The following is a 27,303-nucleotide window of genomic DNA, read 5'->3' as shown; positions in this document are numbered from 1 at the left end:
AAAAATTTAATGACAATATAAAAAATGCAAATAAAGCCTATTTTTAGCACCAATTTTAAGTTATTTCAAAACAAATATGTTATTAATGTTGTAAAGTATGGCAAATTAGGGTATAAAAAATACAATTTTGTATGAATGTTGCTTAAAACCAGCTCCAAAGTTGTATCTCTATTATATGGGCTTAGCAAGATTAGCTTCATTCCTCTACTATGTACCTTTTAAGAAACACAAGAGAGATAGTTCCACTGACATAAGGAAATGGTTGGAATTGGACATCATTAAAAGGTCAATGTAAACAAATGATAAAGAGAATTTATCAACACCCACAAACATATTAAAGGAGTGTTTGCGAAAATTTTTATTTTTAGAAAAGTGATTTTTATAAAAAATAAAAATAAAAAGTTGAAAGTTGTAGTAGAATAAAAAATAGATAGTATTTGTAAAAAAAAAATGAAAAACAAAGCTAAATTTGAATAATATTTGGAGATAAATTATTTCTAACATAGACTTAATTAATTAAAGATCATTTCATCTCTATGTGTTAAAAAGATATTATTTTTTTTGTTTATTATTTCACTTCTTGTTTGTTAGTAATTAATATTTTTTCAAAAAAATAATAAATTCTATTTCGATTAGTATATTTCATATTCATTTTTACAAAAATTGTATTTAATCAAATAATAATATGTGAACGATATAATATAATTAGATTATACAACAAATAAAACATAAACATATTAAATATGTGAAAGTAAATTTGATTATTGTTATACTATTCAAATTATTTGAAAACTCCAATATCAATTTTAAATATATAATTTTAAAATAAATTAAAAACGATCTAGTTGAATTAATATTTTTATAATAAGTGTAAAATAGTCAAAATAAAGTTGAATTTATTTATAGAAAAGCCAAAGCAGCTGGAAGCACCTTGGATAAAGTTGAATTAAGATTATTATAATAAGGATAAAGTAGTCAAAATAAAGTTGAATTTATTTATAAAAAAACTAAAGTAGTTAGAAACACCCCCAAGGTGCTCCTAACTTTTAGTCTAAAAGCGCTTTTCTTAGCCATTTCAAAAGTAGAAGTTAATATCTAAAACACTTCAAAAGTGTTTTTTGGGAGTCAGAAGTTGAAAAGCGTTGCTCCCTAAGTATTCGACACAAACACAATACAATTTCAATGAGAGTGTTTGCAAAAACTTCTACTCTTAAAGAAGTAATTTTAGTAGAGAAAGTTGGAAGTTGTAGCATAACCAAAAGTGGATAGTGTTTGTAAAAAAAGTAAAAAATAGATAAAAGTTAAATTGAATAGTGTTTGTAAAAAAATCACTTCTTAAATAAATTTAATTGGTTCAAAAGACCACTTTGTCCATATATATTAAAAAGATATTATGTTTGTTTAATATTTGCATTTGATATTTGATGATAATATTTTTTTCGCAAAAAATAATAAATTTTATTGCAATTAGTATATCTCATATTTAATTTTACAAATATATGTCATTTATATTATTAAAATATTGAATATTAATGAAAAATTAAATGTTTAATTTAATAATATTTTCACTATGAAATAGAGTTGTTCAGTAATTCATGCACAATAAATAACCTTGCTTGATTGCCGAAAAATATATTCATTAATTAATTATAGTAATTTTAATTTATATTTTTCTATAATAGAGGGATAATATCTAATAATATAAAAAATAAAATAAATAAATTCTAAAACATTAAATATGTGAAATTATAAATATTGTTAGTGATAAATTATTCGAATTATTTAAAAATTCTAACATCAACTTTAGATGAGCAATTTTAAAAATAAATTAAAAGGGCAAGTAGAAATGAAATTATTATATTGAAGGTAATGTAGTAAAACAAAATTGAATTTATTTACAAAAAAAATCAAATCAGCTAGAAGCACGCTTCAAGATGCTTCTAATTTTTTTACTTAAAAATATTTTTCTTAGCAGTTTTGAAAGTAGAAGCTGACATTTCAAACACCTCAAAAGTATTTTCTGAACCTTAAAAGCTGAAAAGCGATTTTAGGAAGTTCGTGCAAACACTCCCCCGGCATCACGTTTGATATGTCAAGTAGTTGTGTCCATAATTAAATGAATGGTAAATTACAACGACCTTTCTTGAGATTTGACATAAGTACGAGTACCCTCTGGTTATTTAAAAAATTATAAATATCCCTAATGTTTGATGAAATTATGTAATTTTGGATAGATGTATGAAATTGTCATTTTTGCTTTTACTATTTTTTTTTCTAAAAAAAAATAAAAAGTTGTAAAAAATTGGAAGGGGTAGATGGAAAAGTTTAAAAATTATACACGTAGCCCATAAAAAATTTAAAAAATTAAAAATAAATAAAATTGTAGTTTTTTGTCCACAAGGATATTTTGATTAATTTACCACAAAAATAGATGAAAACCTAACAGATTTGGCTAATTCTAAGACGACCATTAAATCAAGGAGGTATTGATAATTGTTCAAACAACAATAAAGTATTTGTAACTAATTAAAAAGAGTTTGTATAGTCCAAAATTTGCTCAGTTTAGGAAAAATTATCACCAAAATCAAGTTTGACCGAACCAAATCAATCATAAAGTAAATATGATAAACTTATCATATAATTGATTGATTTTTCCTAAATTATACATCAATGTAGTTAGGATTGCCAAAATTCTTCCAACTCCAAGTCAAGACAGTGCAAGAAAATACTCAAAAGATGGAAAGATTGCCAGGAATGAAATTCAGTTAGATTGTGGAAGTGAGCAACAAATACAGAAATGAGGTGATTGTGTAACATAGGATCTACATTGTTTGGAGAATTCTCCTATGTCCAAGGTTGCTCAAGATCGGGTTTGTACTACGATAGTTTCGTGTGAATTACGTTGAAAGGTAGCCCGTCAACTATTTATACTAAGACGTCTATGGAGCAACTGTAAAACTACAATTCTACCCCAAGCAAATATCTTTCTGGATTTGCAAATGCTCAGCCTGGATATCACCTTCGGACAAGCTCCACACTTCAACAAAGATTTTGGTGAAAATGGGTAAAACTGTTATCTAATACAAGGAAACAGACAGGCACAGTCTCTTGATACTAGGATGGGGAAGTTTATGTCGTGTCATATCTGGTAAGCAAGGATTTCTTGGTAATGTATCATTTTCAAGAACTCAGCTACAGTCTTTACACAATGAAACTCAAATATAAGGTCCCATGAGAAATCAGAAAAGACAAGATCATAATAAAATCCCAACAAACTCACATGCTAAAGTGTCGTTTCTACCAAGTTTACCGGCTGGAATACAAGTAAACAATGTCCGGAAACACCAAATGGTTTGGTGGCTGCAACCAGCAAAGTTGCTTCAGCATGAAAGTAATGCGAGAAAGAAAGGAAACGAAGGCATGACCAAGATTTAGATTTGGTCTTTTAAGGATGTAATTTATGCAGATCTGTAATTGTTTAGACTACAGAAATCCATAAAACATAATAAAATTTGAAGAGAACTCGCATAGTGAGAGGACAACCAACAGGCAATGACAGTGAGTATGATAACAAGCTGTTTAGAGGTAAAAGATTTACACATAATCAAGCTTCTATAGCTTTAAACTGTGATCGATCGTTTCTGTCTTCTCACCATTGCCATTGCTTACACTGGTGGTAGTTTGGTCGATTTGCAACGTAATTGGCAAGAAGCTAACTGCCCGTTCTACTAATCCACTTGGTCCAGGGTGACGGATCTGGCTTTTGGCATAATCCTATCGAAAAATAGAAGTGAGATTTTGAGTCAAGACCATAATATGAAACAACGGAACTGAAAAGAGAGCCAATGGACAAATGTCGGGGTGATTAGAGATTTTAGAGGTTTTCTTTTGCATACCTGACTTGGTATGCGTTCATAGGGATATAATTCGGGCCGTTTGTAACCTGAATAGTCCAAAGTATTCTTGTGCTCTGAGTTTGAAGGTTGAGAAACAACTACCGGAGGAGCAAGTGTTAAGAAGTCTCCGTTAAGCATCCCCTTATCTCTGGTTACTTCGCTAGGATTCTGCTCAGGCTGGGGACTTGAGTTTGAAGAGCTTTCTCTGGAAAGATTGTGAAAGACAATCTGTCAGCATATCACGAGCCCTTGGTGTGTTTTTTTGTTTTAACAATAATATTCGATCCAGTAGCAGTTAACCTGACGCATTTGTTTCTTGGTTCCATATGAGCTTTGTAACCATTGCTACATGAATCAAATTCATCTGATCGAGATAAGGAGGCAGCGTAGCTAGGATGAAAGTTGCAGTGTAAGGAACGGGATGGCTGACTTTCTACCAAGAAGGGGTAGGACCTCTTCATGCCAACCATCTATATATCATCATAAAGAAATCAGATATACCGTAAAAAATGGACAAAACCGGCTCAATCCTATATTAAATCAACAATCAAAACTTACGGCCAAAAATAACTATGATCATGACAAAAGAACAACACAAGAACAAGATGTAGACATTCACAAATGTCCCAGTTTTCATACTCCATCGTTATAACAGAGAACAGAGTTACTAACTAATGAACTAGAAATCTAATAGTCCAAGTAATTATCAAATACATCATATGAAGTGTGGTCATAGGCTCCACTCGATCTTATTCATTCGAGAAAGAGAACGGGATCTTCTACGCTTAAGCAAGTGAGTAATGAGAAAGAATGAGGATACCTTCTCTTCCTCTGACCATGAAGGCACATAATTGTTACCGCGAGAACTTTGGTTTGAAGGGGGCTCCATCTGAGAACTTAGTATAGACGACGCTGAAATCCCGGTTGAGGAATTCATCTGCAATTGTCACAAATAACACAAAAGATAAACACAATACCTCAAGAACACACAAGAACCAACTATATACTACATTGCAGTTTTACATATCATTCATAAGACTCAACTAACCACTGAAGAAGAAGAAGAACATGGCCACTGAAATTGTTGTGATCTCTGAGGCACAACTGGAAGAGGTAAAAATGGGGAGTTTGATTGATACGGTAAACTCACTTGTGGCTCAAATGCAAATCCATGTGTACCTAACCTTTGTTTCTCTCCTGGAAGATTGTACTCACCATTCCACCATATAGGCCTATTTTCATGTCCTGGGCTAGAAATGGCTTCAACACCTATTTCCCCTCCACCGGCATTTAAATTCTTGGGAATTTGAACTGAATTTTCATGCAGAATTTCAAGATTAGGATCTGACTTGTGAAGAGGGGAAAGACCTGGCCTAAATTTGGAGCATTGAACAGCCAAGAACTGGGCATTATCACTAGATGAACCAACTGAATTTTTTGCCAGAATGTTAGCTACTTGTAAAGATTCCTTCTTTTGTTGTTCCTCCAATCTAATCTTCTCAAGCTGAGCAACACCTAATCCTCTCTGGGGCACTTTTTTCTGCTTCGCCGTTTTTGACCTACTGCTGCTGACACCACCACCACAACCACTACCACCACCGCCTCCACCGCCGTTTCCACCACCACCACTACCTCCACCGCCGCTATAACTGCACCCAAAGAAATGCTCTTCTTGAGCCATCCTCCCTTTGAGCCATTCAAGATCAACAAGAAATCTTGGGATTTAAAGGAGAACCTAGAGCTGTTTTCTTGAATGCTAAGCCATCCACCATATCGCCCACCATATTCCTGAGATACCCAAAATCTAGAAAACACAAAATCTGAGGGGGTTTTGAGGGGAAAAAGAGAAAAAAAAGAACCCAAATGGGAAATCTGAAAGAGTTTAAAGAACACAGATCTCCATCATTTAGATTACACAAAATCTTCACAGTCATAGGGTCAAGATTGCCCCTTTATTATACCCAAAAACAAGAACAACTCCACCTCATAATTCAGCAAAGATTGCTACTCAATTTTGCTGCACACTCAAAAGGGCTGAAACTGAAAGCCCACAAAAGCAAGAAAATGAAGAGAGAGAAACCTGAGGGTATCCGAGAGCATCGGATTTTTCTCAACCAGCTGTTGAGAGCTGTCCGAGAGACAGATCAGATCAGTTATATACACTACTGAAACAAAGGAGACGAGGAAAATCCCATCTTTTTTTTTCCTTAAAAAAAGATCAAAAAGGTTTATTATTAATCCAAATCTAAGGAAACCTATTTGAATGCTTTGCCCCTCTCTTCCAATCTAATTTCTCGCCCAAATCGTCGCTCCACTCCTCCTTTTCCATCCTTAGACCGACTCCCTCTCCCCCTGTTTTTTCCTTTTTCCTCTTCTTACTTAATTTAGGCACACGATTTCTGCAAATAATGAAAATGGATTTCCCCCAAAGGAGAAAAATGTATGTGTAGTAGGGCAAGGTTTGATTCTGCGTGTTTGTGCCTTTTCCGGAAATTATCTCTGCTCTCCTTTGCAGCTTTCAGCACACAAATGCATCCGGTCCCCTCACTTTCTACTGCATGCCCATGCATCCTCTCTCACTCTCTCTCTCTCTCTCTCTCTCTCTCTTGATTTGTTCTAAATTTGTTTTCACATCTTAAAATATCCTAATAAATTCCCCTTAATGATATTATTTAGAATATTTTTAATTTTAAAAATATTTATAATTATATCAAACTCACTATACCTATTATAATTTACCCTATTTTAGAAATAAGTTAAGAGTTTTATATTTCTTTAGGAAAAAAAAATCATAAGATCTTAATATTCTCATTTCTATATATTTATTGCAAATGAGCAAATTATCTTTTTATAATTAAAAATAGCAAAATTTACTCTATATGTTTTTAAAATAAAGTAATTTATTCCCCTATCTAAGGACGTAAATTGCTAGTTTTTTTCATAAAAAAATAATTAGCTCATTTGCAATTCCACATAAAAGTTACTTGCATTTTTCTATTTTTTATATATTTTTTTTTGGTATAAATTCAATTATAAAAAATTTATGTTACGAAGGATTTCAAATCTATTTGGATGAAAGGATTTGAATAAAAGAATTTCGATTGTCTCTCTAAAAATAATTTAATAATTTATTAATATTCCATAAAATACAGTTCAGAATAAGAATTAAAGGATTTAAAACTCTTTAAATTTAGAACTATTTAAACAAATTCAAAAGTTTTGTTAGTCGGGATTTAAATATCTGATATAAAATTCATCGATCCAAATGTAACCTCGTACAATGTGAAAATTTGAAAATTAAAATCAAACCGGAAGCTTAATAACAATTGCCCCTCCCCCTCATGTTTGTTTTCGTCTATTTTTTCAGTTTCCAGTGGTAAAAATATATTTTTAATTTTGTTTAGATTTTTGAATGAAATGAGAATATATTTAGATTAATTAATAAGATTATATTTTATATTAAACTGTGACATCAAATTAATATATTTTTATTTTAATTACTAAAGTATAATTTTGTTAGAACATATATTCGGTAACGTCTGTCTGAGGCAACTGTTAAATTCTCAAATCTTCAGAATTATTGCACTGGACCACACCAAAATGCTATCTTCTTTATTTTTATTTTTAATTTTTTTAATTGCTCGATTCATATAATAAAAAAAATTTGATTAAAAATCAAATGATAAGTTAAAGTAATAAAGAAAATTAAATCTTTCAAATGCTATGCCAATGGAAGATATTTGGTTTAAATGAAAAAAATTGACCTCTTATTATTAAAAGATTGTAAATATATATTGTTAATATAAATGTACATCTATTTTCATAGTGATTATTTAATTTTTTATTTTCTAACTATGTTATTTGATTTAAAATTATTGATATATTTGATTTTTTTGAACAATGAATCATATTTATTAAAAAAAAAAAGAATATTATTACTTTCAAGATTTGTCCTACCTAGGCCTAAATTTAAAAAATCTTACAAAAAATAAATAAATCAATAATGCACGATGGGCTCTTCTTGAAATTTGTCATAATTATAAATATATTCTCATTATTTAAAAAATTATAAATATCACGTAAAACTAATGGTTGTCTACCAAATACCCTTTTGGGATAGCCAATTATATAGTGTATTTCCTGAGCGATCGTTAAATTTTCAGAAAGATGTAACTTTTCAACCAACGAAAAAATATTTATAATTATGATAAATATCAAATAAGTCTTTTGTAATTAGAAAACAATATTTTTGTTCTAAAAGAGGGGTGCGGTCACAACTCCACCGCAAGGACGGTGGAGCCACCGTGTGACGCTGCCATATTGTTATCATAACAAAGATACAAATTACCCACGTAGGCACTCTATTCACAAGATTCTCTTATCTCGTCTATATAAGGAGAGTAGTTGTACCCCGAATCCAACTCGATCAAACTTAAATCAATTATATGAAAAGTTCAGTACACTTGGCGTATGATTGCTGTACAGTTCAAGAAAAATGGTCAATCACATAATAAATGCATCACACTTGCTCTATAATGGTTTTTGATTCGTCCAAATATGATCCAAACAAGAATTTTTCATATAACGGTTAATCCATACGACAATGGGTATTTTGTGCATTGAGTCTGGGATCGGATTTCAATATTTTTAGTCCTCTATTTTACATGATTTTCAAAATAGTTACAAAATTAAAAAAACTCGACACATTTAATCTTATGCTTTACTGTATTTTCAAAATTGTATCAAAATTAGAAAAACTCGACACATTTAGTTCCATAAATTTCGTAAAGCAAAAGACTAAATATGTCGAGTTTTTTCAATTTTAAAAATTTCGTAAAGCAGTGGACTAAATGTGTAGAACTCCGATTTTATAGGACTAAAATTGTAATTTTGACAAAGAAGAAATGAGGGAGGCAATGCTGCAATTATGTTACACCCCCATTTATTTTGAGTATATCATCTAAGCTTTTTATTTTTTTATTTGTTAATTAAATGGTTATTATTTCACTATAAATTGGTATAATTTTATTTTATTTAAATGTCTTTTTTGCATGGTTGTTAAAAACTTAGTAAGAAAGAAATTAAACTTCTTTCTACCACATATTGTTCCCTATACATGGAAAGACAACTTTACCCTCAAGATATGTATTACCCAACCCAATAAAAGTAAAATTAATAGGCAAAAATCTATAATTATGCTACATCGAGCCAATCCTAGTTCATTTATAGCTCGTTGATGGCCCAATCAATTCAGCTGACATATTTGCATCACTCCCACCTCGAATGACACATCAACAAGGATAACTGTGCTAACTGAAATTTTGGTATAAGGCTAGGCTGCACCGTAACAAGTAGGCAATTTTTGCTCTAATATGATAGTTTCGGTTCCTGCTCGTGTGAAACGTGGATGACATGGCATACAACTAGACCAATGTACTCTATGAAAGAATATGAGGATACCAAAATCATGCTTAACCAACTCCCTTATTGTCTCATCCGATTCTTACAGATAGGGGTTTAGATAAGTCAATGTAGGTAAGTAACTTAGCTTCACAACTTCACTTTACTTATTCAATCCACTTAGCTCACCAACTTGACGAATCTCTTATGTTTATAATTCAATATATATTTTTGCTTTAATCTTCTCCGAAATTATTACTAATTTTTATTGAAGTACTAATCCATATTTTGCAGGTTGGTCCTCAAAAAAAAATTAAATGGATTTCGATACTTTATAATGCTATTGGACTCTGATATGCCTAAAAAATTACCTAAAATTGATAGAGAATGATTATCAATGATGATTTTCAATTTAATAAAATTAAATTTTGAAGAAAAGTATATGTTTAAATATTTTAGAGAATAGATTATATTACTAGTGTTAATTTATATTATTATCTTAATGAAATATAAAAAAAGATTAAAATTCTGTAAAAAAAAATTGCCTGCAAAATGAGTACAATTGGGGAAAAATAAACAAATTTCAGAATTGGAAATCAATAAATAAAATACTCATAATGTAAGAAAATCAAGAGTAATTTTGTCAAAAAATAGAGTAACAACTAATATTTGAATTTTTAACCCCAAAAAAAAATTAATGGACTGTATCTTCAGATAAAATTACTGAAATAGATTTTCTGAATTATAAAAATATTTTAGGGATAATTATATTTTTGCTTTATAATATATTTCCGTAATACCATCTTATTTTAAACGTAATTACAGAAATTACCCCTATTTAGAGAATGTATGTATAATTTAAAAAAAAATATATATAAATGATGTTGATACTTTTGTATATATATTTGTAAATTTCCAAAAATCAAGAGTGATGTATAAATAGACCATAGGTTATAGGGGTTTAAAGGGAATTATTGGTCTACTGAAAAGTCTTAACAACAAGGTCCCGTAGCTCAGTTGGTTAGAGCGTTGGTCTTATGAGCCGAAGGTCGCGGGTTCGAGCCCCGCCGGGACCAATTCTCTTTTATTTTTATTTCCCCCAAAATGCCCTTCCCCTTGTTGTTTCGCTTGATGCTCAAGTTATGAGCTGAAGCAATGGAGAGAGTAAGCTGTCTTGTTTAAGAAACTGCAATTGAGCTTTCAAGAGAAGATCAAATATCACACTCCCTCTCCCACCATCTTCCGTGTCAGTTGCTTTGTCAATCACTCCAAGTTCCAATGTTCTTGTCAAATGTTGCTGTTTATTTGTTCTATTCCTCACCAATTCTTTCACACAAAGAGGCCGAGATTTCGAAGAACAAGTTCCGATTGGATGAGCCCATAATCTCAGCAAGTAAGAAATATTGCTCATTTATGATATGCGATTCTTGACTTTGTTCTCATTTTAATTTTTGAGCGTGCAAGTGTTTAAATTGTAATGTTGTTTGCTTGATCCTGGTGGGTCATTGTGATGTTATCATGAACTGAATGATTTTAGGGTTGAAAAGAGGGCGGGTTTGGATTTATTGTTCTTCGGTCAGTGATGAATTCTGTTCGATTCTTAATTTTTAGAAGACGGTTGCTATTGAGTCATCTATATTTTATCGGTAAAATTTATGTAATTCATGATTTTAATGGAATCAGTCCATTCACATTCACGATCATTGGATTATGTGCTGTAATCTACCCTTTGTAATATATGTAGTTTTTGTGGAGATAAAGACTTTCTTTAGAAGAAAAAATAATTCCAAGTAGACAATGTCTCATATTGCAAGAATTTGTGTGGATCCGAATGTATAAGATAGAATTTTGCTAGTAATGGAAATAAATCATTTTTGTTTAAGCTCCTGCTTGTAATGTTTAGGAATTTGCATTTAATAGTGCTTGATCTGGTGTAATGGCTGACCTGGGCATAAATTTGTGGTAGGTTAATGCTGTAATTCAGCACCAAAACCAACAGAGATGGGTTCAGGTGATTGGTTCAAGGCTATAATAAGCCTAAAGAGATCAAAGGAAGATAAACACAAACAAGCTCAGGTAACTCTTTGAGTACATTTCTCTCTCTGTATGTATATATATATATATATATGAGTTTATTGTATATCTCTTGCACATTTTGATGCAGCATTCTGGGAAAAAATCAAATGGATCAAAGGGGAAACAGCCGTCCAGCAAAGAGGGCAGAATTCTTGCCAATGGCACTTCCAAGAAGAATGTCAAATCAAGGCACCTAACAGAGGATGCTGCTGCTACAAGAATCCAGACGGCCTATAGAGCATACAAGGTTAAGTAATCATCCAATTTGAATCAGTATGATCAATGCTAATATTTACGGCTTTGCCTTCTCTTTAGAGCTTTTTAGTTACTCGTATTCTACGTTGTAGATTGTTTAACCTTGATCCTGAAGTTAGGACTTGAATCTTGATCATATACAATGTTGAACAAGTAGAAAGTTGAATCCCATAGAAAACTACTGTTCTTTTTCTCATAGGACGATTTATTACATTATTCAATACATTCAAATTCAAAAATTGATTAAAATCAAAGAATATATTTGAAGGAAACAAAAAAAGAGAAACTATTATGAAAGTAGACATATATCCTCATGTATGAGATTCGAACCTCTTGACAGTGAAATCTCAACCTTACTACTTGAATAAGTCCTCATTGGCGAAAACTGTCCATATGGAGCAGAAATTTTCAATTTGATGCTAATATGCTAAATTTAGTGACTGCCACTTGATTGCGGTTTAGGTTGGGGTTGTATGTCGGTGCTAACTGGTCAAAGGAGCTCAGAGTTATAAACGATCTGAATCTCTAGTTAAATAGAAACTAGTTTGAAATCAAGGAAACCTCACTAACGATCTCGAGATGAGCCCCAACGAAGATCTTCCGATGGTTAAATTAGAAGAGTTTGGGAAGATCAAGCGATTACATTTAAATGAAAAGAGTAATTTGGTTCATTGGCATAAGCCCACATCACCACCATTTCTTGCCATAATCCTACTCCTTGGGGCTTATTGCAGGCGAGGAAAACCTTGCGCCGTCTAAAGGGAGTTGTGAGATTTCGAGAAGTTATAGAAGAAGGCCATTCAGTGAAAAACCAAGCAATGTCTGCTCTGAATCACATCCATTTCTGGAGCAGGATACAAGCGGAGATCAGAGCACGATGGCTCAGCATGGTTACTGAGAGCAGGACAAGGCAGAAGAAACTCGAAAACCAGTTAAAACTCGAAGCTAAGCTGCATGAGTTAGAGGTACTCTGCTTCAATTTCATTTTAACACCAACCATATGAAATTGATCTTTGTTTTGATAAGCATTGTTCCCTTTCATTCTGTATAGTTTGTCTTTGTATTCATTCATGACCAAGTCCAAGTCAATTTTTCCTTGATTAGTCCAGGAGGTACGGGCGTGGACAGATCGAGTCAACTCAAACATATTAATATCCAAATTTATTTTAAACTTCAATCCGTGTTTCACCTTTGTATCATTGTTAATTGACATCCAACTTAAGTCGAGTCAGGCGCGACCCTAGCTCAACTAACTTCATCTTTCTACACATTTTAATTATTTTTTACTAATTGAAAGCGCGATCTGTTTGAGATCCTTTCTTGAGTATGAAATGGATTCTCAAGTATTTTGGTTTGGCTACTTCAGCCATATGATTCTCATTTTCAACAGCTTTAAGTAAGAGCCAAGTGAAACAAGACATCTAGGGAGTGTTTCTTGTGCAGGACTCAAGAAAAACGAATACTGCCTGCACGGAAGCATGTTACAAATATTAAATATAAAATGATTATTTCTTTTAACAGTTTCAAATTATTTAGATTATGTGGTCCTCCAACAAAAATGCAGAACTTTTGTTAAAGGGAAAACTAGATGACCTTCGTATTAGTGATTGACTCTGTCGAAACAGGCTGAATGGAGTGGTGGCCCTGAAACCATGGAAGAAATCCTGAACAGGATACAACAGAGAGAGGAAGCAGCGGCCAAGCGTGAACGTGCCATGGCTTATGCTTTCTCACACCAGGCACGTAAATTTAACACACTTTGCAACATCTTATAATCTCAAAAACATTTTATAGGACGTTCTAATAAGCTCACCCTAACGCCCTCTAAAGTTGAATCTTTTTGCAGTGGAGGGCGAATTCTAATCAGTATTTCGGGCAAGCTTACTACGACCTTAGCAAAGAAAGCTGGGGCTGGAGCTGGAGGGAACGATGGGTCGCTGTTCGTCCATGGGAGAACAGGTTCCAAACAAGGCCTAGCCTTGCCAAGAAAGTCGAAGCTAAACACAAGACGACTGAAATTACAAAATCAACCCCTACAAAAACTACAGCTAAACCAGTTTCTTCAAACGGGAAAGTCTCAACACATGCAAGAAAGCTATCCAGAGTGTCCGAAGAGGCCTCTGCATGAGTGGCAAAAACGACATTTTGATTGATTGATTTTCCATTTACATTTTGGTTTTCCATCATTGATGATTGATTTGAAGAAAAAGGGAGAGATGATATTTGTATTTTGTTCTAATTTCAAGAAATACTGTTTATCTTTTTATTATTTGTCAATAAAATCATAGAGGGGACTGTATCTATAATCTATTATTAAAATGGATGGGTCTTTTGGCGTTTCATCTATTTTCTGTCTACTATCTTATTTTTTAATTTAATATTTATTTTCGTTTTCTTATTTATCGTGTAACTTTCTATTCTCTCATTCTTGTGAACCTTCATATGTACAATAGTTTGATTCGTTTCCAACTCCAAAATGCTTTAGAAAAATCAAAGAAACGCTGCTGAAAATCTCCACAAAGTACAATTTTGCCAGCACAAATTCGAATATGTATTTTTATCTCCAATTTCGCTCTTATTTTTGGGTATTTTGAGATTATTTTATTTTATTTTAACAGTAGTTCTATGTCTATTTTAACAACAGTTGTTCACTAGTCATAAATATTTAATATCAATAATTACTACAATGATTTGTTATAATTGTGCAGTCATGATGTCATTATGATTAATTTAATTAAAAAAAATCAACTTCCGACTCCAATTGTCTAAGAAGAATACATTTGGATCGATAAAATTGAAATTACGAATTCAAGATATCTAACAAATCCTTTAAATTTATCTTAATAATTCTAAATTCGAAAAAAATCAAGCACTTCACCTCTAATTGAACTATCGTTTACTAACTATTAATGATTTCAAATTCTTTTAATACAAAGTCATTTGAAGTTCTTTCTTTAAATCTTTTACTCAAATCCAAATATAATTTGAAGCAACCAAATTATATCAACTATTTCTTACCAGATCCCGCTCGACTAGAAAAGTCAAGATCTCACAAACAAGCAAGTGTAGGTTTGAATCCCACGAACGTGGGTATACAGTCTACATTTATAATAATATCCCGTTTCATTATTTTCTTTTTACAATATATTTTTTATTTAAAAATATCAATATATTGAATTGGTTTTTAAGTTTGAATAGACTAAATGATGTATAAAACGAACCTTATAAAATAATAAATAAATAACTCACCTCTATTAATTTAGATGCTCAAAAAAATTGTACAATCAAATCTAAGGACAATTTAGATGGTGAATGCAACTTTAAATATTGTCGGGAAGGTAAACTGCATTTAACCCTATATTATTATCTTCACCAAAAAAATCTTGCACTAACTAAAATCCCTACATCTATACACTTTATTATCAAGGGTGGGGTTTTTTTGGTATCTCTCTCTCTCCCCAATTTTCCGAGTTCTACATCGTTTGTCCTCTCGCTATTTTTTCAATAATTTCTCATAACTTCTTTTTTTAATAGCTATTTATTTATCCAATCAACATACATATACTTTTAGATAATATTTTTTTTTAAAAAAAAAAAATCTAATTCTGCACGCATATTTAAACGTGCCACGTGTACAAGTAGTAACAATCAACCATCAATAAGTAGAGACAAACCTCAAGCAACTGTCACCATCTCAATAGAAGCCAATTATTTTTTATATTTTAATTATTAATTTATTTCCCCCAATTTTATGTTTTTGCCAAAATGGTAAAGAAATAAAATTTCCAGCTAGCTAGACTTGGAGATTTTTAAGAAGCACAGACATTTTGCAGGGTAGGGGACCAATGCTCTTTGATGATGGTCAAGTACCCAATTTTGGTGCTATTCAAAGGCTTCTTTTTTTACCCCCATAATTGATTTTCATGACATTTCATTCACTTGACATAATTGGTGGCCTAGGGTTCTTCCTTCATCTCAATAATCTACCCTTCTTTCTAATGTTGATCAAGAACCCTCTCTCATGTTTTAATGCTAAATTCATTTGAGGGCCCATTACTCATGCATACGCGCGATTGTGTAACATTAAAATGGGATAGAAGATCATTCACCCTCTATTTAAGCCTTTTCCTCTCGAGAGTGGTACGATTAGGACAATAATTTAGGCACGAACATAGGAATACGTGTTTATATGACACTATTGTGTAGCGTTGAATTGGAATAGAAAATAATTCACCCTTTATTCAAGCCTTTTCCTCCCGACTATATCAAAGACATGAGACGAATAATCAACCTTGGCGTGCACATGGAAGTACGTGTTATATGACACCATGGTGTAACATCGGAGTGGAATAGAAGACATTCGCCCTCTATTTATGCCTTTTTTCTACTAGCTATATCAAAGGCAGGAGAGGAACGGTTAGGACAACATCTCGGCATGAATATAGGAATACGTGTTTATGTGACACTATATTGTAACATCAAAGTGGAATAAAAGACCATTCACCCTCTATTCACGCCTTTTCCTCCTGACTATATCAAAGACCGGAAAAGAAGGATCAGGATAGCAATTTTGACGTGAACTGATATTTGAGCAATAACTACGGCCTAAGAAGGGAGTGCATCGCTGCACAACCACACCAAAGGTGTTACTATAATAAGTAGATTCGCCTTAATAATTTACAGCAAATTTCCAACTTCATCATTTCACCCAAGTTGCCACAAGCAAATTCGTGTTTATATAGACGACTAAACGATTTACAGCAAAGTATCTACCTCATAATTAGCCAACTTCCAAGAGCAGCATGAGATATAGTTGTTTCTACATTCAAGTTACAGTAGGGCGAGCTTTCAGGAAGTAAATTTAGGTAAAGTTCAGGCAATCTGGTACTGTACTACATAAGATACTGCTAAAGCTTAACTAGCATGGCTGAAAATATAGACATTAGGTTTTTTTTAAAAGAAAAGGGTTAGCTAAAACTGGGCTCTTTCCTTTCTGAAACAATCTTGATTGAGAGTTCAAGACAACCTAAGTTCTGATCTGTCCTATAACTAGACTCCTTTGAATAAATTACATGATAAGTATAGTGCACATTTGGCATTTGAAGACCATAGAGTTCATCGAGAGTACACTTACTATGTGGACTGTTTGGTTCGACTAAATCTGATTTGGTACCTGGCCACATTTATAAAATATTCTAAAACTTACACAGGGTATCAATTATTAAAGAAGAGGATTGAACACAATGAAGACTAGGGAGTTAAATTGTAAAAATGCAGTAGGAGAGTTTGGTTTTAAATGCATTCTCAATCAACAGAAATGCAGTAGGTGGGATTTCAATATTTCTGTTTGCCTACTGCCAAAACGAGCACGACAGCCCTCTCATGTACGTTGTCAACCATACCCAAAGGTAGCTATAAATAGTGAACAACACTTAATATCTGTTTGCCTATCTATCCATCTACCTATCTGTACGTATGTATGTGTAAATTATGCAGGTATCTACAAGATCAATGCTATAACTTGGAACCAAGATTAAATCTTGCAACAACGGTAAGCCGTCAATGAATTACTACATGGTGATCTACTTCTTCCCGTCCCCTACAAACATTTGATCAGACTATTCGTCTGAAAATTGATCACTCCCACACTGCCTCTCTGGCTCTGAGGGGAGGTTAGGTCACTTTAATAATTTATGCGGGACGAAAAGTGTTGACGAACTTCGATCTTAGAAGGCAGTAAAGCTAAATACTGTAAACAAATTCTCATTTTTGTCCTACGTGAATTGTTGATCATTTCTATACAGAGAAAACAACCTAATTATTCCTCATATGAGATTAAAGAAGCAACAAACAGCTCAAATCAGTAAAACCACAGCTATGACATGCTTAGTATATGCAAGTCATGTAACCCTCATCCAGGTTCGATTGCATAGCAGAAAACAAATATTAGATTTTGATAACACGGATTAGTTCTACAAAGATCAAAGAAAGAAGGTGAATACTTAACTTAATTGAAACATGTCTCCCTTCAATACTCAACTCATGACTCTTGAACTGATGGGATAGTACCAACACAGCAAGTAAACAGTAGAAACATAGTAAGTCTAACAACGGAATGCATAAGCAAATTTAAATGGCTCGAAACAAAGTCGAGCCCTGCTTGCACTCAGGCATGGAACATGAAACTAGCATAGGAAACATAAAGTAGCAAACCGGGATCGAAAAACCTGAAATACAATCAGATTCTTCGCCCAACGGCACCCGCCATTGAGTAAAGCTCACTCGAACTTCCTCCATCAGCTTTTCCCACATCATCCCATGGCAGAAAGACTGAAACTTTTACCTGTTCTTGATTTCTCCTGGTGAAAAATTTTAAGCTACAATAAGCTTGTCAGCAACTAACAGAGTTTGGAACCTGAACAATAACTTGTGAATTAACATAAATGAGAAACGGCGTGCTAGGCATCACCTTAATGGAAGAAAGGAGGAAACTCGTTTCTGTGAGTTAAACTCAGTGGCGAGAATCTGAGGAAGCAGAGGATGGCTTGTCAGAATAGCCATCGCGCTCCTCATCATCACCCTGAATTCGTGCAGGAATGTGAAACCCGGGGAATCCACTGAACCCGGACGCAAATCCAATGCCGGAAACTGATGATGGATAGACAGGCAGAACTCCGGGATGGTGGTGGGGCCGTTGTAGGCTGTGATCAGCGTTGGAGATTGCCACCGCTGATGGGTCCATCCAAGCACGAACTGAAGGTGAGTTACTGGACTGAAGGGGTCCCCTCTGTGTAAATATCTGGTTGTGGCCGAACAGCTGCTGCAGCAGCGGCTGCGGCGCTGGTGGCGAATTGAACAAGTATCCTGCCGATGCGGCTCCTCCGGCACTCCCACTGCCGGTTTCCCCACCAGCATTCCAAGCTGCAAGCCTCTGGAAGCGGCCGAGTTCTACAGCCTGCTGGTGGTTCTCAGCCCACCCGGCGGTTCCATCAAACCCCAGTGGAGTGCCACTCAGTAGAAATTGCCCTTGAAAATGTGTTTGTGAATTGACTTGTTCATCGTGGTTACTGGGGTTTTGAGGATGCTGAGTATGGTGGTGAAGATAAGTTGGATCTTGAAATGACTGCAAAGAGAGCCTCAAATCTTGGCTATGACTACTGCTTCTTGAGAGCAAGTCCGGAGAAGAGAAGCTCTGGAACTGCATAGCTGAGGAACTAGCCTCATCCGAGGCACCCACTGGAAAGAAAGACTTGATAGTATCAGCAATGACATCAGAGTCTAAAGATGGAGGCAAAAAGCTTGAATTTTGTCTATTGGAATTCTCATCTTCGCCTCCCAGCATCGCCATTGCTCTTTTACTTGCAGACCCGGAAACGTTAGAATCCATTAAATCAGCCTGGTGAATACCATGTTGTTCCTGGTGCTCTTCTTCTTCTTCTTCTTCAAGCTTTTTCTGAGCATCTTCTGGCCCAAAACTTGCATTTGGCGCGTAATAGTTTGTGGGATGCCAGGCGGGGAGCTCCGCGAGCTCATCAATGGCCGCCTTCGCCTTCTTGATGAGCCAATCCACCGCCTTGCTGGGCCGGTCGTAGCCAAGACGGTCTTGGACGTCATAGAATTGGATGGCCGTGTGTGCGGCGAGGCGAACACGGCGGTCCCTGGGGCCTTTGGCTGTGCAGACTTTGCTGTGGCGGTCTTTTCTGCCGGTGGACCTGACAATGTGACCGCCTTGGACCTCCACAATCTCTCCAACACTGGTTTTCAGGCCTAATCTTGATGATGTTGAATGACGATGGTTGCTCTCACCCATTTTTCCTCGCAATCTTGCATGTTCGGATGCAGGCTCCAGGGGTGAAGATGAAGTGAAATACGACCGTTTCTTGGGTGGCGGCGGCGGCGGCGGTGGCTCCAGCGACGGTTGGTGGTGGTGAGTATCTAATCCCCTCCCATAAAGCAGCTGACTTTGATACAAAACTGGTTCTTGATGGTGGTTCTTTACCGAGTTCTCTTCTCCTACATGCCTTGAGGTGGATGTATCCTGATTTCGTTGATTCTGATAAAGATGACGATGATGAGGATTCGGATTCGGATTCCTCTGAGGATCCAGAGTCAGACCCTTGTGCTTTTCTTGTTCCAGCTTTTGAATTAGAAGACTTTTTCTTATCAGTCTGTGGATTAAGCTTTCTCTTTACACTGCTCTTTTCCACTACCCTCTTCTTGTTCTTGAAAAACAATAACAATCTGCTGCTGCAAAATCTGCTTTTGCCTCTTCCAACTGCCATTCAACCTTCCAAATTCCATCGCCTTAAAGCTAAAATAATAGCCCCCCAAGAAGGCTAAGCCCACCACTGTTTTAGCCTAACCCATCGTTGTACTTCACCTTTTACACAGCTTTTGATGATGGTCTACACACACACACACACACTCTACTCCTACTCTGCAATCTGTACTAACAATGAATCTTCAAAGAAAACCCTAAACACAAACTGATGCAATTCTTCTTTTTTTATTGCTAGTACACCAATTCAACCACCAAGATTACCCTCTAAATCAAGAACCCTTATGGTAACTTTCTTGAAACTCTTTCATCTTTAAACATAATAGAGATGAGAGTTAGAAAAGGGAAATACAGAGAAGAAACAAGCCAAGAATTTGCCTTTAACAGCTCATCTCTCTCTCTCTCTCTATCCTATAAGAGGCCTGGATTGCAGTGATGAGGGTGGCAGTGTTTGGGTCAGAAAGGAGATTAAAAGATCTGTATGATATTAACAGTGGCCCTCGGCTGCTGCTGTTTTTGTACAGCCTACCCAACTCAAAAAAATATTCTTTTTTCATTCATTCACTCAGTCACTCACTCACCACCCTACTTGTTTTCATTCAACCTTTCACCTCTTCTTACTCCTGTCCCCCTCAATTCCATTCTGTCCTACAGCCTATTGGGTGGTCTCCAAGATTCTCATTTTTCTTATTTCTTCTTTTTTACCTCTTTACTCCCAAGTTAGAACCCTAGATTGTAACAGTTGGAGGGTGGGGTGGGTTGATCTTGATCTTCCAAAATGGCACAACGAGAGCCTTCTTGAAAATGACTGCTTACAGCTTTTGTGGGCTTTCTGTGTACCCTTTTCCGATTTTCTCTCTCTTTCTTTTTTGCTTCACTTAAAAGAAACAACATCATCCTTCCCCCTATTTTCTCTTTCCCCTACCCACCCTCTTTTGGCATTCCTCCCTCTTTATTTGTCTCAATCATCTTTCAATCAACTCTACTTAATTATATCCTTAATAAAATGTTTGTAAATATTTTTTCCAATTTTTTATATTATAAAGTAAGTTAAATGGACTATTAAGTGGTTCTCTGAATCTACAGTAACTTCTATTTGTATGATAAGAATTAATTATTTATACCAAAAGAAAAATACAGTGAAATAAGTTGTTAAGAAAATTGTAAGTTCACTTATAGTAAAAGTTGATAATTTTCTAAACAAAAATGAAAAATAAAAAAAAAATATTGAAATTTGATTTTTTAAAAAAATAATTTAATACTTACAATTTTATTAATAAACTGTGCAAGTTGATATGTAACTACTTATAACTTTTAATTTATTTAATTTAAATAGTTTAAAAATATAAATATAAAAAAAAAAGGCGTGCACACACATATACACTCTTTTCAACTTATTTCTAATAATAAATTGATATGTGCTTGATGCCCATACAAATGGGATGGCCTAAAGAAGCCCAAGAAATTCATGAGGAAAAACAAGGCCCAAACCAAAAGAATACAAGGCCCAAACCGTACCCTAGGAGGCCTAGTTTGGTTAAGGATGCAGGGTGTTCACAGAAAACAATTCGGAAAAACCCCCCCAGAGAGGCTAGCAAGAGCCCCAAAAAAGAAATTGGCTCAACCAGCACAAACTCGAGAGGAGCCAGAACCAAGAGGATCTCACAGGCTCACAAGAAAATTTAGGAACTCTCCTCCAGCCAAAGTCAAATTCGATATCACGTGGTATCCATGTGTAGCCTAGGTAGCATCCATATAAGACCTCTTAAGGCACACCTTATAAAATCAGATAAGGACCAACCGCCTCCTAAAAGGCACGTGGCGCTCCCAATCGAAGGTAACCCTAAACCTTAAAAGCTTGGACTCCAATTGGAAGAAGAAATTTCCTCAACCACCTTGCCAAAATCCGGAAAGACATTCCTTATCCCAAGAAGATGTCCTCATCTGCAGAGGACTCCAACCGTCCCTATGACTCGTGGATTCTCCAACCGCTGGAGGATGACCTTCCAATGAATTTGTGGGCATCCAACCTTTTATCCAACCACTTTGAGATCATGCTCCTCTGAATTCGTGAGAATTCTTCACAAAATTTATATGAGATTCGCTCTTCTCCAAGCGACTTATGATTATCTATAAATAAAAATTTCCCCAATGAAAGAAGACAATTTCTTCATTCATACTTTAACTTTTACCTTCATGCTTCAACTTTAACTTGAAGAAATATTCTAATTCCATATTTAAAATTCTACTTTAATGTCAATCTCTCCCTTATATATAAAAAAAAAAAAAAGAGAGAGAGAGAGAGAAATAATACTCTCATTTTTACTCTTTCTAATCTCTTAATTCATAGCATTCTATGTCATTACTTTCTACACCAAATAGACCCGAGCACCAATTTTTACTTGCATCAATGTTGATTTTAAATAATTACAAATACCCCAAAATTAGAAGGCAAAAACACCAGTTAAGCAACCTTTTAGTAAAATGGTAAGTATTTAGAAGTTATTTTAGACTATATTTTGACTCTCTCAATATTTTCCAAACTTAGGGGTATATTTGTAAATTGCCTATAAATAGCTGATAAATAATTTATTTTCAAACACTCCCACCTCATCTTTTTTTTCCACTTCTCAGTTTTATTTCCAAACATTTATCTCGATCCATGTGCAAAATAATAACATCAAATTTGATAATATAATTTTCAAAATAAAATAAAGTTATATTAATTAAATAAAATAAGAATAATTATTTTAAATAATAATGCAAATTAGCAGTTAAAAAAGTGGAAATGTAATTGTCAAGCACAAGAGGTGAATTAATTACAGAGAACATTTATTTGGATTAGTATGAAATTACAATTTTCAAAAATGCTTTCATGTAATTTTAAGAGTGGTGTGTGGGTAGTTTTGTAAGTTAATAAAATGAGGACCAAATTAGTTTTTATAAGGCCTTAAACCTTAATAAATACTAGCAATAGAAGCACACATCCAAGGTGTGAGTAGTCTATTTTTCTAGTTGATTAAATAACTTTTTTTGAAGATAAAATAAATAATTAGTTAAAATTGACAAAATAAATTAATATTGAATATATTTATGGAAATAGAATTATTAAGAGAGTTAATTCATTAAATAAATTGAAATATTGTAAATAAATAAATATACTTAAGGGCATTTTTGTCCACAAACATGTTGGCAACTATCACAGGGAGGATGATCACCCCACAATGCATGCAAGATAGCAAGAATATCCAATAGTTTAAGCAACACCGTAATTTACAGTCGAAACTAATCTTATATGTTATTTCAAGCAACATCGTGTGCGAACTCGCCAACAAACTCTACACATTGGGTACACTCTGCTTATATCATCTGTTAGTCTGTAGAGAGATGCCGCACAAGTGCGCTGCCCATGCATACCGTCTGTCGACCATCTCCCCAACATGGGCACCCTACTCGCCCATGTGAACATTTACTTGCACATCTGCATGCCGACTTCCTACAAAGTTTGCAAGCTGTCGAGACCCAGGCCTCAGTGCTCACAAAATACCGACACTCACTAATGTACCCAAGACTTGTACGTCCACTCATCGTGCAGCCTATCGTGCACTATCACCCAATCGTTCCTCAATCAGTCAACTATGTACTTTGTGCTGCCCATCAACCCGAAGTCATGACATCAACACTTGTCAACAGTCTGCTAGAACCTGTCGATTCTCGCATGTGCATCATGCTGATCCATAACAACACTCATCGCCGAGTCTAATGAGTATATGTGCCGCATTAGACCAAACGACTTTTCAAGAAAATTACAACAAACATAGTAGTTAATTTAGAGGGTCTCACCATTAAATTTGGTAATCCTCATCTCCTCGACTAAATTTCCCTTCCTTTTCTACCTTTATTCTTTTCTAATTGATGAAAAAAGAATACAAAAATGCTAAAATATTATGAAATATATAGTATTAATTTAGAATAACTACATACACCGTATAAGGGCAGACCGTATATGATCAATTATTCAAGAGTTCATTAAATTGGTGATATGTAGATAGGATGAATTTGTCACCATATAATCTATCAATATATATATACATATTTATTTTCTTTACAAGAAAAGATGACTAATTTACATTCTTGACTATTTTGGTGACCACAATTTTCAGTGTATTTGGAAATTTGACTCAGAAAAATTAAAAAAAAAAAAAAAACAATCCATTAGTTTTTTTTTTCCCTCATAGAAACGATCAATTATACTATAATTAAATTTACATTTTGTGCATATTTCGAAAATGTTTTGTTGAAGTTACCTCATATACTATTGTAGGGTTGACGCACATAAGAGAAAATAAATGAAATGATCAATTGGGTAAATTTTAGGCAAGGCTAAAATGGGGTTTGATACAATTTACAAGTATTTCCTTATTTTTTGATAAAATCGATATGCATTGATAATAACATTCGTTCAATAATTAACTCATTTCCGTTAGCTTTTATCAGGGCTCCATCCAAATTCTGTATTCGGTTTTGAACCCTAATTATAGTTTTACATATTTTTTTAAATTTATTATATTTATAATAATATCCGTTTAGCAACAAATTTTTACATTATTTTTTCCAAAACTATCTGCCCAACATTATTTTTTGAAATAATTAAAATTTCAACAAGATTAAAATTAATATTTTTATCTCACCTCGAAAAATTACTCGTATATTCAGAAGTAACAGTAATTTCTTAAATAATAAGAAATATTTATAATTGAAAAGGAAAAGCAAACTATGAAGCAATAAAATAGAAGTTGTCAAAGGTAAAAATACACAAATTATTACAAAGAGAAAAATGAAAATATTATTTCCCCAAAAGGGTTCCTAGAATTCCTAAATTAGGGCATTTCCCCTCCAACCTATATATTTTGAGGTTAGTGCCAAGATGTGCATTGTTTGTACACCTTCCAACATCGAAGTCCAAAATTTGATGTTTTTCATGTTTTTTGAGCGCTGCACCCAAATAAAATTTGAGTCACAATTCTTTGTTTATTGGGATAATGTTTATTGTAATTATATATATACATATATCTTTTTTGTAATTTATAAAATTATATCTAGTATTTTTTTTAATATTTATTTTCGTTTAATAAAGATCTGTGAATTAATCTGAAATTACCGAATCTGTTGATATTATAAAAATGAATTAAATAAAAATTCATATTTACTCCCAATTAATTTATTGCAGGTCAAGTATATTTTTTCTAATTATATATAGATCCAACGATTCATCTTCCAACATGGATGACGTCGAATTTTCCTGTAAAACAATTAAAATATTATCGATTCAACTTTTTGTAAATATATAAGTGTACGTATAGGGTTTTTTTCACTTTTTTTAAATGTAAATTTTTATTTAGAATTACGATATATGATTAGTCGAAAACCTAATTGGGACAATATCTTAAGTATTTTATCAAATTAATCTACAGCTCTGTTCCCATATATCCATGTGTTATTGTGCTGATTTTTATAATTTAAGAGTCTGGCCATATCATAGATTGAATCAATTATGTTGATGAACACATAATTGAATGATATGTAGACATACATAGACGTGATTCATCTGGTTTAGCAATCAATATATTTAATTAATATTTGAGTTTTCGAGTGAACGCAATGAAAAAAAAAAGAAAGAAAAAAAATTAATACCCCATTCCATTAATATATATTCTTTATGTATTTAATTCATTTTTTTTTGTTCAATATACCTTAATGTTTTATATTTATGGATTATTTTAATTATAAATTTTAGTTTATCTATTTTTAATTTTGAAAATTTCAATATCTATAATTTCATTTATTTATTTTATTTAGAAATATAAGTGAATATTTGTAGTCAAATTGATGAAAACTATGATTGCATATATTCTTATTGACCTTTTATAATATTAGAATGGACAAAAAATGATTAATATTGTTTGTCTTTATTACCAACAAAATCAAAATAAATAAATAAATAAAATGATTCAATAATACCTTTTGATTTCAAAAAGTACAAATTTAAAATAAAATAATAAAAAAATATTAAATAATGAAAGCGATATCAATCTTCTATTAACTATAAATAACATTTTTTTTATCTTTTGATAAGGAAATTTGAACTTACACAAATTGGACCCCCTGAAAGATATATGACAATGAAACATTTAATTTTAAATTAAGGTAAATTATATTGAAATTAAATTCAAATACACAAATATTTTACGTTTTTTCTAAACTTTTAAGTATTTTTGAAATTGCAGTTATATACATTTCTATTCAACGGCAAAAGTTCACACAAATTACATATAACTCAAGGGGTGCATTTATAATTTGGGTTAATTACACGAAACCCCTTTCAAAAAAAAAAAAAAAAAAGGAGAAAAATGCAAGCAACTCCCTTGTGATACTGCAAATGAGCAAATTATCCCCTTATAAAAAAATAAATAACGATGTACCTCCCTGTATTTTTTAAAATACAATAATTTACCTCCCTATGATTTTTAAAATGAAGCAATTTACCTCCCTGTATAAGGAGGTAAATTGCTTCATTTTAAAAAAATATAGGAGGGTAAATTGCTATATTTTTTTAAGGGGGTAATGTGCTCATTGTCAATATCACAGGGGGATAAATTGCTATTCACCCAAAAAATAAAAAATTACACTTTTTTCCAAACAAGTTTTGAAATTACACTTTCACTCCCTTCATAAATTTTCTATTTAAACTTGACATCGTCCCATTAAGATTTGAACGAAAACTTCTGACATTAGAAAACAAAAATTTACATAATTTTTTAATTTTATCGCTTATTTACATTGCAAAGTAATTTCTTTTACTTATAAAGAGATAAAGCAATATATACATATATGGAGTGAGCGTAACATCATTATATTTTTTTTTATAAATACAAAATTATTACACAGGAATATTGAACAATGGGTAAAATTAAAAATTTATATAGTTTATTTTGCTAAAGTCAATTTCTTTTTCAAACTCTAATAAAATGAGGTCAGGTGTAAATAGTGAATTTCTGAAAAAAAAAAATACAACTTTTTAAAACTATTCTGAGAGTAAAGTATAAATTTTTATTTTCATAGAGGTGTAAGTATAATTAACTCTTATAATTTTGTAAAATATAAAGAATGTTTATGTATTTGGACCTGACGTGACGTAGGAATATGGCAGATGAATGCATGATTGCAAATAATTAAGATAAGCCGCAACTTGAACTCATTATTATGGAATAAACAAATCATTTAATATTAAACAACTAAAGTAATATTACTTTAATTAGTAGTTGTTTTTTTTTATGTACTATGATTAGGAAATTAAAGTAATTTCCACCCTTTTTGCGGCTCTTGTCGCTATCAGAG

The 27,303-nt window shown here is 33.1% G+C and overlaps 3 protein-coding genes and 1 non-coding gene across 6 annotated transcripts; 2 read left to right on the top strand and 2 right to left on the bottom strand.

The window, feature by feature from the left end:
- On the bottom strand, positions 2,754-6,469 carry LOC105176957. The gene is made up of 5 exons (XM_011099952.2): positions 4,945-6,469; positions 4,717-4,833; positions 4,197-4,366; positions 3,897-4,101; positions 2,754-3,774 (listed from the first exon to the last, which is right to left on the bottom strand). Exons 1-5 carry the CDS (start codon positions 5,575-5,577, stop codon positions 3,613-3,615), a joined length of 1,287 nt encoding a protein of 428 aa, XP_011098254.1. The 5' UTR covers positions 5,578-6,469; the 3' UTR covers positions 2,754-3,612.
- TRNAI-UAU lies at positions 10,299-10,372 on the top strand. The gene has a single exon. It is a non-coding gene; the product is annotated as a tRNA-Ile (tRNA).
- LOC105176956 (protein IQ-DOMAIN 1) lies at positions 10,419-13,822 on the top strand. The gene is made up of 6 exons (XM_011099951.2): positions 10,419-10,689; positions 11,263-11,372; positions 11,461-11,619; positions 12,362-12,592; positions 13,253-13,366; positions 13,474-13,822. Exons 2-6 carry the CDS (start codon positions 11,298-11,300, stop codon positions 13,753-13,755), a joined length of 861 nt encoding a protein of 286 aa, XP_011098253.1. The 5' UTR covers positions 10,419-10,689; positions 11,263-11,297; the 3' UTR covers positions 13,756-13,822.
- LOC105176955 (transcription factor TCP4) lies at positions 17,558-20,791 on the bottom strand. Of its 3 annotated transcripts, none has more exons than XM_011099947.2 (2): positions 18,097-20,791; positions 17,558-17,989 (listed from the first exon to the last, which is right to left on the bottom strand). In XM_011099947.2, the coding sequence occupies exon 1, from the start codon at positions 19,435-19,437 to the stop codon at positions 18,139-18,141; it is 1,299 nt and encodes a 432-aa protein (XP_011098249.1). In that variant the 5' UTR covers positions 19,438-20,791; the 3' UTR covers positions 17,558-17,989; positions 18,097-18,138. The 3 variants fall into 3 exon arrangements, with proteins under 3 accessions (XP_011098249.1, XP_011098251.1, XP_011098250.1); XM_011099949.2 differs by having other exon boundaries at positions 17,558-17,986; XM_011099948.2 differs by having other exon boundaries at positions 17,558-18,004; positions 18,097-20,790.

Source organism: Sesamum indicum, linkage group LG14 (genome assembly GCF_000512975.1).
Source record: "Sesamum indicum cultivar Zhongzhi No. 13 linkage group LG14, S_indicum_v1.0, whole genome shotgun sequence".
Classification (NCBI taxonomy): Eukaryota; Viridiplantae; Streptophyta; class Magnoliopsida; order Lamiales; family Pedaliaceae; genus Sesamum; species Sesamum indicum.
The sequence above is the reverse complement of the archived record's forward strand: the minus strand, read 5'-3'. Positions and strand labels throughout refer to the sequence as shown.